General features: G+C 43.2%; 1 protein-coding gene across 5 annotated transcripts in view; it reads right to left on the bottom strand.

The window, feature by feature from the left end:
* The window catches only part of Cobl (cordon-bleu WH2 repeat protein), a 222,498-nt gene that overhangs the window by 144,849 nt on the left and 55,622 nt on the right, over positions 1-22,027 (bottom strand). For all 5 annotated transcript variants that reach the window (XM_041669022.1, XM_041669025.1, XM_041669024.1 and 2 more), the window contains exon 2: positions 2,222-2,425. In XM_041669022.1, the coding sequence (XP_041524956.1) occupies positions 2,222-2,425 (204 nt within the window). The remainder of the gene's footprint in view (positions 1-2,221; positions 2,426-22,027) is intronic.

Genomic DNA, 22,027 nt, shown 5'->3' with positions numbered 1-22,027 from the left:
TTAATATTTAGTAACCTATCAGGAGCCCACAGAATGATACTTCCCTTCAGGAGGGCTGGAATAGGACCACCGTCCAAACAAGCCCAGTACCCTCTACAGACTATCAAGCTGTGTGTTTGTGAAAACACTCCTCCTTTCCCAGGACAGCATGCTCCTTGCAGTTTAAATCTCAGACCCTCAATCTTGCTACTTCCTCACAGAAAAGACAGTGTCCTTTATTTAAAAGGAAGGGGAGGCGGGAAGGAAGAAGGGAGGAGGAGGGGGAAACTGCGTATGGAAACTCCTTTCATAATGATGTTCTTTAATAGCTTCTGCCATAAGCTTAATAACTAGGAAGTGGAAGTCCTTCCACCGCTTTACAAGGCTCGTGACCTGGAATTCCCTGCACACGTATAAACTTGTTTATTCTGTGTTGTTTAGGGTATAATCGTTCTTAGGGGTGGAATCACAGGACTCAACACTGGGAGCAATTCCCTCCGCTCTGGAGAAAGAAACATTGCCTTTCCCTGCCAGAGGTCCCTTAGCCGTGTGAACCAATGTGGATGTGACTAATTTTCTACACAAAAATGACACAGCCCAACACTGTCAACACTTAAGAGCCTTTTATGAAGCTCCCCCGGGGCTGAGGGTACTGTGTCTTCAAAGATATTCTCTTCACTTGTGCTCCCAATTAAAGCAATGGGGCTGCTGGCTCCCTTCCCACCTGCCATGCAGGGAGCTGGCAGCCCCACTCCTAAAGGCCTGCCAGGCCTTCTCCCTTAGTCAGGAACTGTTCCAAATCCCATCCGTATGTCTTAATATTTAAGAACAGATAGGGACTTTTACGTGCGGTTTTAAATTCCAAAGCAGCTCAAAAAAAATTGAAAACTATAATTTGCAGAATGGGGTCATAGGCAGTCAGTCACTAGCTTGTTTTCTCTAGTAGATTCCTGTCCATCAGGAAATACAAGGTTCAGGGCTGGCTATGTTTTGTAAACTGCTGTTTAGGGCAACATGAGCATGCTCTTTGCTAAAGCCATTGCTGAAGCAGATGAGAAAAAAAAACATGTAACAAAAAAGCCAACAAGAGTGAGGAATCTGACATCCAGTGAAGCATGCCTTCACCTGTAGCACCCAGAGGGTGGCCCAGGGACAGAGGCCTCCAGGCCGAGGCTGGCTCTTCCTGACTCTAAGTTTCTCTATTTAAAGAAGAGAACGTTATCTGAATAATTTATAAGGATCTTCCTAGACTCCACAGCAATCTTACAAACTGTAATGGTGATAACTGTTGCTCTAAAGGGAAGAAGAAACTGAAGGTACAGGGAGCACAATGCATCCACTTGAAAGGATTTTCAGAAATATTTCTACTCTCTGGAAGGAACCCCACCTTTCCTTGTGTTTATCAAAGAAGATTCATGCATTACTACCCATCTGCCACAAGCTAAGAGAAGAAAAAGCAGTAACTATCAACTTGGAGAAAATATAAATGTAGTAAATGTATATTTACTGGCAGAATAGCATGCACTCTAAAATAGTGTTTAAACTATGATATGACAGTACAACAAACTCCTTACTTTGTAGGAAATGTGCGCTGAAGATTATGACTGCTTTATAAAACAACTAGACACACATAGAAACTCTTACAACTCAGTCTCTGAGCTGGGCCTGGGGAAATGCCACCAAAGGTATCAGTCTCAAGTCCAAGAACCTTCTTTGAAGCTAATGTGAAGATCTTCCTACACCAGTGACAATGGCTGCAAAGAGAAATCCTACTGAAAAATATCTTCTTACACTGTGCTGGCATTAAGAGCTTCAAAAACAACATGATATTACCTATTACAACTAAAGGCATGGTATCTTAGAACACAAGAATTCCAGCCGTGGGTAGATATTGAGGCTGGAACCAATACTCATCAAGATTTTGTTTAATTATCACATAAAATAAATTGTAAAATGTATGTATCTCTACACTTTTCTCTGAGCCCAAACTCTACCAGGATGGGCTTTTAGCTCTGAGTCCCCTAAAGATTCCAGAGAGCCTGCCTGGGTCAGTAGGGCCACACTTTCCAGTGGGACTTCTGGATCTGGGAGGCTCTGATCTTGGACCAATTCATAGCAGGCATTTTAACCTGAATCAAATTCAACATGGAACTAAATAGGACATGCCCACACCATTCTTCCTTCTCTTCCCACATATGTGAAGAGGTACACAGGAACTCTCACCCAGGTACCAGAATCTTACCTTCCACTGACCACGCTCTGTTTCTCCAGTCCACTGGGCAGAACCACAGTGATGTCCAAGGTGCTGTTCTGTAGTGACTCCTTCATTTGGACCAGGCTGTGCTGGGAACCCAGTGTAGAATCATGAGGCAGTTTCTGGTCACTGTGGACATTCTGGGAAGCAGGCTTTCCAGGAGGTGGTGGAGCACGGGCCTTCATCTTCTTTCTTGAAAATGATAACACAGAAACACTAGGTGAAGGTTTTATGCTTGGCTCCAGATGATTCATCCTTAAAAGCATTCATGGCTCGCTTCAGAAACACCTTGAAATCTATGGAGACCTTTCAAAGAAGTTATGCCAGCAGTCTCCAGTACTAACAGATAATATCTTCCACAAGCACTTTCAAAGAAACAGTATGATAAGCATTTTTGAAAGTGTTTCTGTCAAAGAAACATCCTAAGAATGTGGTACCCATCTGTAAGCAACATGTCTTATTTTCTACCCATCCTGGTCAAGGTATAGGTGTGTGCAGCTGAGTTTGTTGGTCTGACCCTTTCTGGATTATACATGCTGGCTCATCACTAGTAAGGAGGTGGTCATCCCTAATTTTCTGCAAAGCTCCTTCCTTTCCAGGAACTAGGATGAGATCTAAGCGAGTGGATCTATGAATCTATAATACTGGATGCCCTGAGACCAAATTGAGCCATCTAATATTATTCAGAAAACTCTATTCCAGTACCACCAATACAACTGCTGGCATGGATGTGGCTGTGGGTAGCAAAGGGATGTAAGTGGTAGTACCCCAACACACAACCCCATTGTTTTTCTTTTCACCTTATTTTGAACTGTGGCTGGAATTCTTACTTAACCTCGGAGGAAATTCCCAGTCCCTGTCAACAAGACATCCACCTGTTGGACACTCCATATAGTGAGAAAGGCTGCTAGCAATGCACTTCTTGAAATTTGCAGGCAAATAGATAGATCTAGAAAGCATCATATTGAGTGAGGTAACCCAGACCCAGAAAGACAAATATCATATGTACTCACTCATAAGTGGCTTTCAGACATAAAGAAAAAAGTCGGGACCATGAGGGGTGCACCCACCCACTGAGACAGTGGAGCTGATCTACTGGGAGCGCACCAAGGCCAGCTGGACTGTGACCGAAAAAGCATGGGATAAAACCGGACTCTCTGAACATGGCGAATAATGAGGGCTGATGAGACGCCAAGGACGTGGTTTTGATCCTACTTAATGTGCTGGCTTTGTGGGAGCCTAGCCAGTTTGGATGTTCGCCTTCCTAGACATGGACGGAGGGGGGAGGACCTAGGACTTACCACAGGGCAGGGAACCCGGACTGCTCTGTGGACTGGAGAGGGAGGGGGAGAGGAGTGGGGGGAGGAGGAGAAGGGTGGGAGGAGGGGGAGGGAAATGGGAGGCTGGAAGGATGTGGAAACTTGTTTTTTGTTTATGTTTTTTTTTCTCCTTTTCTCAATAAAAAAAAAATTAAAAAAAATTAAAAATAAAAAAAAACCAGTCTACAATTCACAATCCTAGAGAACCTAGAAAACAATGAGACCCTAAGAGAGACATACATGGATCTAATCTATATGGGAAGTAGAAAAAGACAAGATTTCCTGAGTAAATTGGGAGCATGGGGACCAGAGAAAAGGGTTGAAGGGGAGGGAGAGGAAGAGAGGGGGAGCAGAGAAAAATGTATAGCTCAATATAATCAATAAAAATGTGTTTATAAGCATATATAAAACTATGTACATATCTTTGCAAATGCACAGGCATTAATTTATATACAGGAGTCTTAATTCATAAAGACCCTGTGTGTTTTATAATAACCGTAGCCACAATTTACTTAGCACTTCTCATTTGGGGGATGCTTTATAATAACCTTCACAATTTATTTAATAACTATCTATTTATTCAAAAATCACTTTCCAGATTCAAAATATTTTGCAGCCCAGTTTGATTTGGAGCTCACTTGAAGACCCACAATCACTCAGGATCAGGCAGAGGCAGGAACCCCAGTGCTCCTACTGCTTGCTTCTTCCCCACCCGGAACAGCCCTAACCACAAAATCCATACAGAGGTCATGAGAGCCCTCCACCCATCCTGAGGTCTATTACCCAAATGACCTTTGTAGGCATTTTAGCATGAGGTTTCAAAGATAGCCAGATAGGCTTCTAGCAATTTTTTTTTTTTTAGAAATTCTTTCTCAAGAAGTTTGTGAGACTATCCTATGAGATATGCTGTCATAATTTCTAATGGTGGACAAACAATCTAACCACATACCAACCAATAAATTAAATAACTAATAGAACATATCAAAAAATTAATAAATGATTTTATAATAGTATATTGGCACCAGCATTTAAAAACCTAAAATTCAAGGAACAATAACATTTTAAAGTAATTTTTTAAAAATTAAAAATTTCAAAATATTTGCTTAGGAGAACATGTTTAGAGAGGGCTACATTCTAGTAATAGCCTCTATGACAGTCTAAAAAGACCAGTGGTGGCGTCTGGGCGATGCCAGATATGACATGTACTTTGCTACTGCAATGTGTGTTACTTGTAAAACATGAGCCATCAGTTAGAAATGTGAACAAGCAGTAAATGGGATCCAGAAGTGGCTGTAAGCTTCCAGATGTCCCCACCCTAGTTAACAACACTGAGGAATGGCACTCTCTGCTGTGGTATGTAAGTAGTTATAAATTTACTTAAAAAATAAAAACATAAGATTTATATAATAGTTGTATGTTATGCTATATTTTAATTGCTATTGCTTATTTCTTTTCATCCCTAGACATGAAAGTAAAAAACATTCAGAAATAGTGGCACATTCATATAACCTCAACAATCAAGAGGCTTAGGTAGGAAGGTAGCAAGTTCCAGGCCAGCCTGAGCTACACAGTGAGTCTCATGCCAAATCTGGGCTATATAATACAATGAAAAAACAATTTAAAATAAAAAATAAAGTAAAATCATGAGTATCAGAGAGCCCATTATTTCTTAAGTCATATTTCTATCTGTGGCACTTTTAAGGGAAAGACTTTTCCTATGGTATAGACAATAAAGAGGCACATTTCCGCAGCGTGACAAAGACGTAGAGCTTTGCTACCCTCAAACCCACATAATTTTCACAGTGTCCAAAATTTTAACCACTACATTATTGAGTCTCTTTGAAGGACAGTTGTTAATCCCATTTTGGAGATTAAAAAGATGAGCACAAAGAAACATTCACAAATTAGCCAACTTCAAGACAGAAGTCGGGCCAATGAATTACCTCCCACAGGGGCTTACACAAAAACAATTCTGTTTATTTTGTAACTTTCAGAAAAGAAATACCTTTTCCAATTTAGCAGAGCCGAGTCAAGCAGGAAGCATCTCAGTGGTCTGTGCTATCACAGGAGCACAGTCCTACCGTGAGGTAATGGGTTTCAACCGTTCCTTTACTCATCGCAAAAGCAATCCACCACCGTCTTCTAGATACCTGCGATACCGCTGTATCCACCCGATTGTGCTCATGAGCCCAGTTGCCCAGAACCTCACGACCTCCAGTCACATAACCAGCTTCCCTTCCAGTCATTTACACCGCCCTAAGATTTCTTCCACAGCATTTAGGGAACATGATCTGAGGGCTGTTCCTCACAGCATACCCCACAAACTACCTGGCAGAACCCACTGACTACAGCCTGATACAACTTGGAAGGTTGTAAGTACTCAGTAGAGCTATTTGCTCAGGACAGTGGTGTATGTGTGTGTGTATATATGTATACATATATACACAATATGTATGCACATGTAATAGAACATTTCAAAACCACAATATCATTTCTAGTTATTTCTGTTAAAGAAGAAACACCACAATGCACTGAACACACTCCCAGCAAAGGCAGCTGTGTCCATTCGAGAGACTGAGGGAGTTTCCATCTCAGTGACATCAGCCATCCTTGTCCCAGCAGACTATACTGATAACCACACCTTTGGATTCTTGGTCTTCAGCCTCTCTCCTGGCTCTCCCAGGGTCAGCAGTTTTGTCAAACAGCTAGTCGGCAGTTTGGAGCAGCCCCATCTGTAGGAACCTCACAGCACTCTGCCCTCGCCCTTCTCTTTGTCTCTTGAAGACCACAGTTTCCGAGTGCTCATCTCTGGGAGAGACAGGCCTGGGAAAAGACCCATGACCTAGATGAGGAGTCTCCACATCTCTAGACTCGACCTGAAACCCCATAGGGAGCTGAAAATGCCCTGTGCCTGTCACTGACCAGTTAAGTCCTAACAGCTGAAGTGTATGGATTGTAATCAAATGTTGAAATAGCATTATTACAGCAACAACTTTTATTTCATTTGGCAAAAGCAATTAGTATACTATAGAGATGGAACACCCGTGCACTGTTACTAGGGTTCTGAAGTAGCACAGCCACTACAGGAGACAGGAAAATGACTCCTTAAAATTAGGTGCAATTATCACATGACTAGCAAGTCCTTCTAAATATAGATGCCAAATAACTGATAAAAGAGGCTTGACTAGGTCTATTTGTTCATCTATGTTCATAGCGGGTTTGATGAGCAGCCTATCTGATGAAGCAAGGGTGCTAAGCCTGAAGAGGAAGAGGGGAGAGATTTTAAACTCTTATGAGGTCAGAGGTAGCATGATGAGTTCCCCAGGAGGGATCCTGATGGAAGGGGCGGGCTGTGCATGGAATATGATCAAGTCTCAATCCTGGCTCCCTCCTGATCCATCTTCCATAAGGGACAATGTACTGTTGCAGATAATTTTGTAGTCAGGCTTGTCAAGGATGTGTGCGTTAGGGAGAAGATATTTCTAGTGTGGGTGAAGTACACAGCCTTAGGACAAATTTGACTTTCCCTTCTCCATGTTTGCAGGCATGGATTCTCTGAATGGTCTCGACAGCACGTAGTCCTAGCTTGGCCTGGTGGCCACGACTTTAATCCCAGCAGTTAGAAGACAGAGGCAGGTGAATCTCTGCATTCAAGATTTGCCTGGCCTACAGATGGAGTTCCAGGACAGCCAGGGCTACACAGAGAAACCCTGTCTCGAAAAGCAAGCAAGCAAACAAAAAAGCACACAGTCACAATGATAAAGAGCCTCCTTCACTTTTGAATGGCACAGAGAGAATCACTGCAGTTGAGACAGAGAGCTGTGAACAACCATGAACTCCATCAAGTAGGTGGCTCTTTCAGATCTATGCAAACCGTCCATGTGCTGAAGCTAAGAGTCAAGGGTGTGGGGCACAGGAGAGGGCCAAGTTTCTGCCCAAGTGCCACCAAGTCCTAAGGGTTAGGGCCTTGCCTGGCTCCTCCTGGGCACACCCAGGATAGGTGCTGATCAGCTGTCACCAGGTAGGTCCCGCCAGGGCTCTTCAAGGGATGAATCACTAGCACACAACTCAACTCCCCCAGCTCTCCAAGTTAAAACGGTGGGTGTGCCTGGCAGGAACTGTTTACAAGGTGGAAAGTATATTACATAAGACAACATTTCTGGCATTTCCAAGTCATCGACTGTGGCTTCATATGATGTGGGACCATCATACAACCCAGCTCCTGAGTACTGTCTAATTTTCTCATCAGTCCATGGCTCCCAGCTGGGTTTTATTTCAATGTAGAGAAGAGTGCTTGGAAACTGTCCCCTGAAAGCTAGAGGACCTATGAAGACATGGCCTAAATGGTCCAGAAGCTGCAAATCTCAGGATCTCTGCAGACAGATGAATTAAACCCAAATTCTACAGGAGATGAAAGGCCGTCACTCAGACTACAGGAGGCCCAGGATGAGGGAGTTCAGGATCTGTAGACTTAACATGGAAAATTCATGCCTCTCCCACCTCTCTGTAGCCCCAAGGTCAGCATCTAAAGGGTATCTACTTTTGTATTTCTCCTGTCTCTCCATCAGAGACACCAACTGAAGACATAGAGTCATAAAATTTCTTGAGACACCCAGGATCCATGGACATAGAAGTTAAAGGTTTGCTGACACTAATTCCCCTGGAAAAACACCAAATACGTGATTCCTGCAGTTTACCAAGCCAGATATCCTGCCTAGCTGATGCTAAATAGCACATGCTCATATAACATTTTAGTGGAACCAGGTAGAGCTGCCTGCCTGCCAATCACATCAAGAAGCAAATCAGCATCTGCTTATGGCGCAGCCACATGGGAGCTTCCATTCTCTCCTGAAGGTCTCTCTGAATTCCTGTCTTTGCTTCCTCCTGGAGGTGTGAGCCTTTGAGTGCAAATGAGCCTTTGAGTGCAAAATGAGCTGTCTCTGTTCTGTTTGGGTGCCAGTTACTAGCCATAGCTCTAGATAGCAATTCCAAGAAAATAAAGACTTCAATATTCTGGTTTCTCACTGACAAGCAAAGTGCTAAGTCCAGGGAAGACTGCTCAGAAACCACTGTGCCAAAGAGTGGCCATAGGAATAAATCCTCTGTGATCAGCTGTCTCGTGCTCAACTTTACACAAAGGGTTTCAGGAACCCACTCTCACCCCAAGTACAGTCAGGTGCCAAGAAGTTAAGAGGCACCCTAATGTCTGGCACCAACTCCTGCATCTGCAACCCATTAACAGCCTGTTTACTAGCTATCATTTCCCTGAAATTTATGAATTCATTATCAAACTGAACATTGCTTCTTTCTTTCTTTCTTCCTTCCTTCCTTCCTTCTTTTCTTTTCTTTCTTTTTTTTGGTTTTTTCAAGACAGGGTTTCTCAATAGCTTTGGGAGCCTGTCCTGGAACTAGCTCTGTAGACCAGGCTGGCCTTGAACGCACAGAGATCTCCCTGCCTCTGCATCCTGAGTGCTGGGATTAATGGCATGTGCCACCACTGCCCAGCTAAACATTGTATGTTTCCAATCCTCACAGCAATTTCATGTGACAAGTTCCCTCTCTCCAATCTGATAAGGCTCTTAAGGACCCAATAGATTGGTCAATGTTCTGACAAGCACACAGCTAGAATAACAGAATTCCAGATGCAGTGTTTCTGAACCTTGGGTGGTGCCCTTCTGTATTTGTGTTGCTTTCACTGGTTATTTTTTTTTTAATTTTATTTTTATTTATTTATTTATTTTTTTTTTGCTTTCACTGGTTATTAAAGAAGCTGCCTTGGCCTAGTTGATAGGGTGAAACTCAGGTAGGTTGGGAAGACAGAACAGAATTCTGGGAGGAAGAAAGTAGAGACAGGCAGTTGCCATGAATCTCCGGCCTGAGATAGATGTAGGTTAGAATCTTGCCGGTAAGCCACAGTCACGTGGTGATACACAGATTTAATAGAAATGGGTTAATCAAGATGTGAGAGTTAGCCAATAAGAGGCTAGAGCTAATGGACCAGGCAGTAATTTAATTAATACATTTTCTGTGTGATTATTTCAGGTGTAAACTAGCCAGGCGGGACAGAACAAAGGGGCCCCACGCTCTTCATAACACTTGGGCATTGCACTAGCTGCTATGTACACTACACTGCCTCAAATACTTTTCAAAACCAAACAACCCTAAGCTAATGTAGAAATGCAGGCCTTCTTCCCTGTCTTAGGTTACTGGGACCCTGCAGGGAAAGGGATTGGATTAAGGCCACCCTTTGACAAGGTTTCCAGCAAACAATCAGATACATCCTCTTTAATAAAGGCTATGGCCAAACATTGTAAACAGAATTGGGGTTCCCTGAGAACTATACCCACTGTGAAAGCTCCATGTGGCTCAGACATAATGTCAGGATCTTGTGTCTCCTCACGATGGAGAAATAAATGGACTTGCAGAGATGGAGATACGTGCCCTAGGCTGATGACTGGCAATTGAGCTGAGTCAGGCCCCAGTTAGTCCGGAGGGTTCCTCAATGCCTCTAGGGACAAAACCTTCACTGAATATATAGCCAAAGCCGTGAAACTTCTTGAAAACAAGATATACCAAATCTTCTTCCTGTAAACATGGTTTTTATAAAAACAGGTTGTCTCTCGGGGACCTCCAAATAAGAAATCCTGTTAGGCCTTCTCTCAGTGCTCAGCAATCCCAAAACACAAGGTATTGCTCCTATGACAGGATTGTCTTCTAATGCTAGAAAAGACAAATCAGAAAACTACTACCAAAGCTTTCACAACTGTTCTTGCCTTTCAAAACAGAACCTAAGTCTAAGAAGACATCCAAGATCCAGATAAACAAAGCCTAGAGTGTGTCTGTATGAAACAGACAGGCTAAGAGACCACATTTAAACTACAGCTTGCAAATGAGCTGTTTAGAGGTGCTGTCTACCAAACTGCTCACTGAATGCCGGGATATAAGTATACCCATAGAAATACCTCATATCAGGGCAACAGAAGGGGACTCTCTTTTGGAAATCAGCCCCAGGATACCCTCTTGTAAGTGCAAATCAAGTACTGGGCATGGCTCCCTGCTCAGGAGTCACTAAGTCTGTCAGGTCAGACCCAGAAAAGTCTCTGACATACTGTGCATCCTCCAGCAGGTGGCTGTATTTGGAGAATCCATTGTAATGTGTAGGCCGGAGTAGAGCTGAATAGAGAACATGGAGGTTTACCAGGTACTGTTTGCATGAGGATTATATGAGATGACTCCTATGGGAACCCAGGTAATGATCAATGACCACTACTTGACCACAAGTATTTTTACTCTTTGGAATGGAAGGAAAAACCTTTTATCAGTGTAAGAGTAGAACACTAGCCTATTCTTCCAGACACAATGAAAAGCTCACTTACGCAGTAAACACACTGAAAACTAAGAAATGCTATTCACAATAAAATTTTAGTTTTGACCTAGGGTGGAGGAAGCTTTCAGTAACTCACCATAAAAAGATAGACTCTCCTGATAGGATTCTCTGTAACACAGTAACAAAAGCTTGGAGCCCCTACCAGCCTCTGAGCTCCGGGACCAGTATATACGGGAATGTTGGTATCTCACCAGATATCAGGTGCATATTCACAGAGGAACATTTGAGAGCTGGCTCTCATAGCTATTACTGAACTCTCTAGCAAAGAGAGTTAAGAAAGCCGGGTAGTGTGCATGAGTGAGCTATCAGCAAACTCTCTACTCTGGGGTTGAGGATCGGATAGAAACTAGAGTTGCTGTATTGTGGAGTGTTACAGAAAAGGAGTAACTACTTTCCAAAACTGCTCAATATTAGTTTACAGAGGTTTGAACATCCTTAGCAAACAAAATGAAGTAAACTGGGAGAAAACTCATCGACTCCCAAACCATTAGCCCATACATGCATACATCTCAGGCTGTCCCTTGCCCAGGCCGGCGACTTGCTCATCTTACTTACAAGTGAGCATGTGCTTTCTTTGGTAGTCAGTACAGTCTCAGCAGATAAAGGAAAGCCTCCACTGGGCTCAATCAGGCCTGGTGGAGGAGCACAGTGACATTTTTATGAGTGCCACCTGATGTGGTACTTCACAGATGAGGAGGCTGCTGCTGCCTGTGTTCCCAGCAAAAAGCTAACAAGGCCTTTTGCAGAATGACATCACTGGAATTGTGTCCCATCCCCCGCCCCCCGACACCCTGTTTAGACCCATAAAAGCATGAAGGAGAATACAGGAGTTATGCAGGAGAAAGGGCAGAGTCCCTATGGGATGAGGATGTCTGGTAGCACCTGCTTCTTCCTCCCAAAGCGTGTGCAAACCTCTGGGAGTTGGCAGTGTGGGCTCATAGGTGTTCCCACGGGGAAGATTCCTAAGTATTCTTAGAGAGATGACTCAGCTCTCCTAACACTGCCAGCAGGACTCATGTGCTTAAGCTTTGTTGAATTTGCATAGAGAAATTCTTCCCATCATCTTCTCAGCTATGATGTAGAACTGTCTCCTGAAGGAGTTTTGGCTTTTCTTCTTTCTAAAGCTATACAACCAGAAGCTCGTTATTTCTTTGTAGTCTGTCCTTAAGGGACGGTGCATTTTTTTTTTCAAGCCCGAAAGATACATTTTGTTCTACGCACAGTCCTGTCTCAGAATCACAGGGACTGCTGCTGATCCAAAGGACACATGCAAGCAGGTATGCCTGTGAGCCTGGTGAACTCTCAGCTCTCCTGTGGTCAAGGGTTCAAGGACCCCAATGAATGCACAGCAGGTTTCAGGATCTGGGCATCTGGCCATCCTCTCCAGCTCTCCTCTGATTGTCACTTCATCTCTTTGTCTAGTGCTGTGTAAGCAGAATCAATGGCATACCTGGCTGACAACCTTCACAGCTGTCATCAGCCTCTCTCATCCCCTAGGGACAAAGGTCACTTTCAAAACAGACCTAGGAAAGTACGGAGTAGGCCTCTAGCATCTCCTCTAATCTTCCTCGTAACAAACACCCAGGACACCAAAGCACCCCCTGGCCCTGCATATACATACACCATGAGGATCCAAGTCTGTAGCACCCTAGCCCTTAATGATATCCAGACAAGGACTTCCTTTTAGTCCTGCCTCTTGTCTCTTCAAGTGTTTCATCATCTGCTCAGAGTTCAACCTCACACTCTCCTCCATTTTCCCCTTATATCCCCCGACACGCTTCCATTCCTTTCCCTGGGTCCAAGTTGCCAAGGCACTTTCCCTGTCTCTAAAGTCACAGATGCTCTAACTTTCACCTTCAGACTCTAAGGGTAGACCCTACAAAATCTCCACCATCTGCCTCACCAATTCCTGAGTCCCATCTCAAGCCAAAGATGGACCGTCTCTAGAAAATCTTTGTCCATCTATCCTCCATGATAGAAATGTCTCAGTCTCTACTCCCTATGTGGTCCAGATGGGTCTGTCTTGTAAGATTCCAATATTATATCCATCATTCTCTGCATCATTCATGACAAGAACCTTGGTGGTTCTATACACAGATGGGTTTGGGGATTCAAGATCTGTCGATCTTTGCCAATCCCTTCTAGCCTCCACAGAGTCAGTGGAAAACAGAGTCACAGGATGGACTGTAAAAGTGTTCCACAGTGAGAGATGAAAAGGGAAATCAGACCCCGAGGAAGTGACAGGGGAAAGGTTAACATGGATTTGGCTCTAATCTCAGCACCATCAGGAAATGCATGGTCTAACACTATATCCTATGATGGTCTTTCTTTCCCCTCTGTATGATGGGGATGATGGCCACTCCTTCACCCTGGGATCAAATAGTGACTGCAAAAGTCTAATCTTCAAAGTCCATGGCCAAAGTCCAGTTCCTGATGCCTAAACCTTTAGAAATGACCCTGCAACACAGTGCAAAAGTGAAGAAGCAGTCTGTGTTACACACTTGGTGAAGCCTACAAGCTGACTCAGAATCCCATAATCAGATGCTAGGAATGTGCTTGCATGGGGAGCCCTGGAAAGCAGCAGCAAGAGGCCTGTTCTTTTCTAGCATACTACAGAGAAGATAGGACACCAGACTGCCCTTCTCACTTGGTGCTTCTCCAATTAACCCACAAACAAGTGGGATTCCTGGTGACCTAGTTAGGGCTGGGCAGGAAGGGGCCAGCAGACAGGACACCTTTAGGCTTGGAGCATCAGCTTGGTGACAAAGGCCTCTGGGATTCAGGAGTGCAAACAATACACAAACACCACACATTATTTTCAAAAACCATTCTACAACATCCCTTCTTCCTCTCTCTTCCCTCTCTACTGTAACAAGCCTGGGAAGCCCGGCACAACTCACAGAACCATGCCTAGTGCTCTAGTGCTCGGTGAAATGATCAGTCAACCCTGATGATGTAAGTACTGTCTCATTGGGCAATCCATCATCACACTGTTTTCAAGGTTTGTTTTTGCTTTTGCTGTTGTTAGTGGTCATTGCTTAGACTTCTTGTTGCAGATGTTATCTGGGAAGTGGGTGAGGAGAGCTGGAGCCCAAGGTCTGGTATCTCCCAAGGTTCTGAGCCCTGGGGGTGGGTTGCAGGAATTCTGAGGCAGTGGACAAAGAGCCAGAGAGGCTGTGTTGCCTGTTCCCGCAGAGCCTGTTGGGCTACTGAGCTCAGGTTTCACCAGCCCAGACATTTGCTGTGAGGCCCAGTCTCTATTTTGAGAAACAGCCACAGTGAGGTTATCAAGTGTCATATTTTGAACAGAGAATTAAAAGGTACCCAGTCTTTGGCTCTTGGTTCAGAAAATGTGCATACGGAATCAGAGTGACTCTGGGTTGCTGTGTTTTCACACTGTCTTTCCCTTTGCTCTGATGCTTTTGCTGGAGGTATCTTGGATTATAGCATGTCCCTGCCCCACATGTTGTGTCTATTTTAAGTAGTGGGAGCACTGTTTAAAACGACAGCAGAAATAAGACTGGGTGGTGGTTTGATTAAATTGTAGGTACATTTATACACAAGTCTAGCTGTTTTTGGACTAAATACATAAAAGCTAGCATAAGGCAATGTATATAAGAGTGCTGGTCTGGAAACAAGGACGGTCCGTAAGACACGGATGTGGACCACGTGGATACTTGTTTCTTTGACCCAGGGTATTATATGAGTCTCTAACCCCAGGTGCAGGGAGCTGGCTTCATTTTCCTGAGAACTTCTCTGAGCTCTGTTCAGTTCCCATCAGTTTCTAGTTGTGTGGAAAGCTGTGTAGTCAGATTTCCCTGCTTTTCAGTTATTTACAAAAGTAAATAGAAAGAGAGCTGGCTTATCAGTGGGGAGCCACAATATGTTTCAGAGTATATGGCTTCCTATTTAACTCTTGGCTCTGACATCTTTATCTTAAGATTCCCACTCCACTTGGTTCTTTCCTTTCACGCTTTGTTAGAAGGAATTTAATACAGCTCTGTTATTTTTTTCCGCACTGATTGGGGGGGAGGGTGGATATACACCGTGTGGCTTATTGAAAGCAAATGACTATTTTTAATATTTTCCTGATGTCTGGGCATGGCAATCTGTTCTTTCTGAGACATAAGAACTGACTTTTGCCCTCACTAGCTCTGTGAATGGATATACATGAAAACTGTTGATTTTACTGTAGAATTTCAGATCTAAAATGAGTGCCAATTCAGCCCGCATATCTCCTCTGGGGCCAATGTGATGATAAGAAGTAATTAGAAATTGGCCATGCTTCCAAAATTTGATGAATTTTATTTTAGTTAGGTTTGTAAACATTCGTTCTGGTACATTCAATAACTTAATTGCTGTTTATATTTATTTTTGCCAATCTCTCTTGTGGCTTGTTTTCCATTTTTATAGTTATATGTTGTACAGTTTACTTCTGGTGGTTTCCTAATTACCTACTATTGAACACTACAATGCCTTGGTGGTTCCAGAGGATGCGGCTGACAGTGGTCAAAGTAGCCTGGGAGGGAACTGGATAAGTGTTCAGGAGGACATCATTTCAAACTGGCTTGTTAGGCAGCATACCTTGCTACCCAGACTTCAGCTCTGGGGGCAGTGGGTTCACTTTTGGAAACTGGAGGATGAGCCGGGCGGTGGTGGCGCATGCCTTTAATCCCAGCACTCGGGAGGCAGAGGCAGGCAGATCTCTGTGAGTTCGAGACCAGCCTGGTCTACAAGAGCTAGTTCCAGGACAGGATCCAAAGCCACAGAGAAACCCTGTCTCGAAATACCAAAAAAAAAAAAAAAAAAAAAAAAAAAGGAAACTGGAGGAGGGAACCCTGCTGCATTATGGAGGGCTGGACTACAGGACTAACTGTTATGTCTGTCACTCTTCTCTCCCGGAAGATGTCTGGGCAGGTTCTGTGTACTACCAAAATAGCCCCATTTCTCAGAAGGTGAAGATGCAGCCTGGGCTGCTCCCACCATGAACTCCACAGTTGCAGCTCCTGCTCTTGGCCTCCTCCCCTCGGAGTTCTATCTCCATGGCCCAGGGGGGACATGGAACAGGGGGTATCCTTGGCTGATGGTTTTTGTATTTCCCTTGCTGGTAGTCGCCAGCCATTTCCTGCAGGATGTTTGTAAACCTATGATTTGATGTTGCTACCGTTCAGCTATTATTTGTTATTTTACTTGGAAGTTCTATCTCTCTGCTTTGTCTGGGTGTCTGCCAGTAACTATAAACGGCAGCCTCAACAGGCCTTCCCCAAATGATTTTTGCTGGATACTTCGAATATGATTTGATGATTGCTTGCTATCTCTTACCTGCTATCTCTTACCATATATTCTTTTACTTGGACTTGTTTATGTACCTAATAAATTCGCTTACTTAAAGGCCAAACTATGAGCACCATGGATCATTCTCTAGACCTTACCAAACACTCAGTTCTCCCTCACCTCCACATGCATGCTTCCCACAGCTGTCTGTTAATTAAAAAGGGCAGCTTTCTCCAATGCAGCAGAACCGCTTTCAGCTCAGGGGCACGGGACGAGCTGCACTCCCCCGCTAGAACCTCCAAACCAGCTATCATGTGAGAAGATGAGCCACAGACTCGGTTCAACAGCGAGATGGGGAAGAGTTGGCTTGTTTTTTTGTTTTTTTTTTTTGTACCAGGAAAAGTACACACTCTTCTTACCCGGCTCCCTCCCCCCCAGCACAGTCCAGTAATGGCCCTCACCCAGCCCCAATCCAGTCTTTCACTCTCTCTCTACTCTTCCAATAGACAGAACACTTCAGTATGCTGGGCCAAAATCCCGCCCACTATCTTTCTTATATAGGAAAAGTGGAGCGGTTATGTTTTCAAGTGTGTTCCCACCCTTATATAAGTAGAGGCTTAGCCGCACCTTACTTGGTCCTCTAAGACTTCAGAAAAGTAGCATTTCTGTGAACTAGCATTCCAGTCTTCTGTGGCAACCCACACGGGAACTGTCACCTTACTTAACAGATAGGAAAACAGAGGTTTGCTGTTTTCACAGGGATGGTGGGAAGCTCTAAAAATAGGGAAATCTACTTCCTGTCTGCAAGTGACTTAAAATAGATTGGGGATTCAGACCTGGAGCAATTATGGTATAGAACAGTAGATACCAGACAAAACACGTGAAATCTTTCAAGAAACAAAAGAAGAGACAATCCAAATGCTCTCTCCGGAATTAACAGAAGCATGAAGGATTTATCATACAGCCTTCGGGGCGGTTGAGGGATAATTCTGGGAGACCTTTCCTATATGTTAAAGATAAACAGAAAACTCCATAAGGCCCTTACATCTGGGCAGGGATGGAACCCTACAGCTACAAAAGACTATTTTTTCAGGGAGAAAATCACTAAAACCTCATACCGGAGACTGAGGGCTTACAAGTTTCGCTGGAAGAATGACCCTTAGAACCAATGGCTTGATCCCAATGAAAAAGAAAAGTTAAGATCCTATCCCAGGAAAGACTATTGGTTATATTTCATTAGCATGTCTAAGAGTTCCTTTCAGTGTGGTTAGATACTCTCACCAATCAGGTGGGGGCCTTCCCCTCAGGACAGAGGCCTCTGAGGTTTAATTCAAACCTTAATTCATGAAACATCTCAAGATCTGGACAGCTATGTAGTATTTTACCACTGTCCATGCCAGTCAAACTGACACAGAAGTGTAATTATCATGGTGTGATGATGAGACATGAAGCTCATGGATGCAAGAGATTATGATTACTAGAGGAAAAAAAAATGAAACTTCATAAGCAGGAGAGGTGGCAAGAAAGGACAATGACAAGTGGCAGGGGCTGTATATTCGGAAATATAACTGAGAGCATACTGGAGCGGTGGGTAGAACAGTGACTTGTCTTCTCCAGGCGTACAAGATGACTGATTTCTTACTAGCAAACCGAGTGTTCCCTTTCACAAGCAATAGGTCAGGTCTCATGGGGCCTAGCCTCTCTCAAAGCCACTTGCTTCTGTTCCCCGTGTGGCCTAGTGCCAAACCCTGCATTCCCTTTGCTTTCTCCCTGGCTCTCTGCAGGGCACTGTGGGAAGAAATGGGATCTCCTTCCAAATGCACACTTAATGACTTCCAAAGACAAGCAAGGTCCCCTGACTGCTCATTCCTTTTGCTGCCAAACCTCTTACTGACCACTAAAGTTCTGCCAAGATCCTCTCCTGAGCTCTAACCCCCACGCTCTCATCAACAGAGCTTAGCAATTTCATGCAGGGAGTGCAGAGCCCAGGAAGGAAAAAGAAAAAAGCCCTTTACTTGTTCAGCATCTCTAAAAGTCAGACTTCTATCTCTCCACCTTGACTGGTCGGATAGCTGACAATGGCCAGTCTGTAAGAAATGATCATGGTTACATACATTGTCCCCTCCCAAGATGGCCTCTCTTCCCCATTCCTCCTGAGAGTCTGCTCTCACACCTCTTATAGAGTGCAACAAAAACAGTAGCTAGCCCTAAAACACCACCTCATATTTTTTAACCCTCACCTCCTCTTCATTTCCACCCACTCCTGTGAGAACGAGAAGCCATTTCTGCAACCTCCCAACTAGGATACCAGTTCCGAGCTTCTCAACACTTTCCTCAGAACTCTGCAATGTGTGCTCTGACCAACTCGGTCCCAGGTAGCATAAGCTTTGCCTTCTCACCAAGTTCTGCACCAATCAGAAGAGTCAAGAGTAGCTAGCTGAAAATACAAGCTCAAGGCAGAACTGCCAAGTGAATTAATTACACCCATAGAAATGGCATGCAAAGAGCAGAAAATTCATAAACATGGAAAGCTGGCTTTCTGAATATGGGTGCGCGACATCCATGAGTTAATCAAATACAGAGTGAAAACACTTTCTTTTTTAAAATTACAACTGGGTGTGATGGAGCCTGACTGGAACCAATCCCATCACTTAGTAGGAAGAGGCAGGAGGACTCAAGTTCAAGTCCACCTGGACTACATAGCAGACCCTTTCTCAAAATAAAAATAGCATCTGTACAGAACAACAAGCACTTCCCTTATCAAAATTTTCTAAACAATGAACACCTACATACATAGAATTTACACTGTCATAGGCATTACAAGTCATATAGAGATTACTTAAGCTTTATAGGAGCACTGTATAGGTTCTGTGCAAAGACTGTCTCGTTGTATGCAAGGGCCTGGGCATCTGTAGACTGGTATTTTGGGGGCTCCTGGAACAAATGCCTTATGAATGTGGAGGGATAACTCTTTAGGACTTTGTTATTTATGGACAGCCTGTGATGCAAATGTTGTATTGTTCCAGATGTTTTGGAAGCCAACAGTCTATTGGAGATGATAAGAAAACACACTTTAGTTTTAAACTGGAAGAAAGCATGCAATTAAGTGATATGAAGTAAGGAAGGCAGCAGTAAGCCATACGGCAGGATTCAAATGTGAACATTTAAAAGAAATTATTATTAGTATTAAATTATGCAAAAGAAAGTTAGATGAAAAAACAAAGCTTGCCTGCAGACTAACTTACAATTTTGCAAGATAATTATTTTGACATAAAGACACATTACCCAGAGGGCTAATTCTCAATATAACAAATATCACTGCAAATATAAAATAAGGTATCTATCAGTTATATCACATACTACCATGTGCTATTAACTTTAAGTGAAAATATTTAGTAGCACTTATAGAAAAACTCTATCATTCCATGAATTTGAAACAAGGAAAGAAAACTCAAATACCCTGTCCTCACAGAAAATAATCTAAGTTATCTAAATTCTCTATTTGAAACAAAGGGGCTATATTCAGAATAAAAGCATTTCATTGCATAATCTGGATGAAAGTGATAGATAATCTACACTCTGTCTAGGCAGGAGCTACAACAGCAATGATGGCTCTTCTCTGCCAGCTTGGGATCTCATGGTAACTGTGGCTACAGGGCACCAAATAAGTCCACTCCTCCATGCTCCCTGAGTGCCTTCACTGGTCATCTTCCATCATGAGTCACTGCACAAAGCTATGTGAGTGAACTGAGTCTCAGCACACATCTCAGGCATTATCTCGGCCCCACCCTTGCATACTTTGGCCCAGCTCTGAGTTCGAGCAATGATGGGGACAGACTGCTATCTGTACATAACACAGTCCAGCACAAGGTGTGGCATTGGATCCAATAAAACACACTGAATGCTGATTAATATATCATTAAAGTTTTTATGATATAAAAGTTATCATGGTTGTTATTCTTGATCGTTCTTGACTTGTTCAGATACCCAATAGACAAAAATCACAGGATTTGAGACTTCAACACCACCAGCCAACAAGTCCTTCAAATTACTCCCTGACTGGAACTGACTCTAGAAATACAGTGAACTTGGGATTCAGTTCCTTCAGAGCCATTTGCCTTCTTGCTAGCATTGAATTATCCTGATACTTGCAGGCTGTGGGGATCATGTACTCTTCTTTCTCTCAAAGACTCCCACCCCCACTGGCCTTTGGTATGAGACTGCTTGAGGCTCTTGATCTCTGGGTATAAAGGGTAAATAAAGCTATTCCTCCTTTAGGAGAGCTGCTATAAAGAAGGGAAGATTCATTTTTGTCAGTTTTAAACTTGAGACAGTACTAGACAGCTAGATGGAAGATGGTATGTGTGTGTGTGCATGAATATGTGTGTCTATGTGTGTGTGACTGTGTGTATATATGTATGTTGAAAGGTATATGTGTGTGTTGAAAGAAATGCATATATATATATACATGTGTGTTTCTGTGTGTGTATTTATCTTGAAGGAAATGTATTTTTTTTCTTGCCAAAGTTAAAGAGATCTTATACAAGAAAGGTCAATTAAAAGAATAACTCAGCTTTGACCAAGTTGATTAAGAAGAAGCTCAATGGCCTGAGTTTTCTAATATACAGTAGAATACTGGATTGATTATGATTCCTAAGTATGTCCTTTGCTAAAGTTGGCTGCCTATTTATCTAAGTTCACCTCTATCCTCACCCAGTAAATTTAAATGAGACATCTTTCCAACCAAGTTGTATGCCTCTCATTTGTCTTGGGCTCTTTGTGGCCCACAGGATTAAGAGTATGTTGAGAGAAAGGCTCTACTTCTAGACGACAACCAAAGAAAAACATGAATACTGTATCCTGGAATGGAATCTGTAATAGAGAAAAGAATACATGAAAACCACAAACTAGCACAGGCAAGTTTAAGTGCAAGCTTAAGCCTGCACAGGGCCTTCCTGAACATATACTCTCATCATGTGCTCCACAGAACAAAACCCTAGAAAGAAAGCATAACACAAGTCCATTTTTATATAATAAATTATACTTTCAATAAGGGCAGAACACAGAATCCAGAAAAGACTTCCTTAAATTCTTCAAGAGTAGATCATCTGAATTCTAGAAAGATAACAATGTTACTCCCTTTACATTTTTCTTAATGAAATACATTTTGCAATGTCATTTCTTCAAGCAAGATACATCCACATTTCTGTCACAGCATTTATTGTTACTTGATATTTTCCTCTCTTTTAACTTTTGTTTATCAGTGAAGGCTCTTGTTGCAGGGGGCCACTTGTTTGGTTCCCAGCCCACCTGGATAGCTTACACCCAAAATACACAGAAACTCTATTAATTAAAACATTGCTTGGCCCATTAGCTCTAACTTCTTATTGGCTGACTCTTACATCTTAGTTTAACCCATTTCTAGTCATTGTGGCTTACCAGCAAAGTTTCAGCACATCTATCTCTGGCAGCGGCACCATGGCATCGTCTCTGACTCTGCTTTCTTCCTCCCAGAATTCAGATCGGTCCTCATCACCTACCTAAGTTCTGCCCTATCAACAGGCCAGGGCAGTTTCTTTATTCATTAACCAATAAAAGCTGAACATAGACAGAAGGACCTCCCACACCAGACTCTGATTTCTTTTTGTACCTTTGATATCCTGCAGGTTTTCATTCATCAGGGTAGTGGAACCAGCAGACCTAGCCCTAAGAGGAATCCCATGCTCTCTGCACAGGGTTGGGTCTGACTGGGAGCTCCAGCTCTAATGAATGAAGTGCAGAATGGGCATTCTCTTGACCAAAGTCCACATGCAG

Source organism: Microtus oregoni, unplaced genomic scaffold, assembly GCF_018167655.1.
Source record: "Microtus oregoni isolate MIOR12 unplaced genomic scaffold, Mior012 000019F_ref0000042, whole genome shotgun sequence".
Lineage (NCBI taxonomy): Eukaryota > Metazoa > Chordata > Mammalia > Rodentia > Cricetidae > Microtus > Microtus oregoni.
The sequence above is the reverse complement of the archived record's forward strand: the minus strand, read 5'-3'. Positions and strand labels throughout refer to the sequence as shown.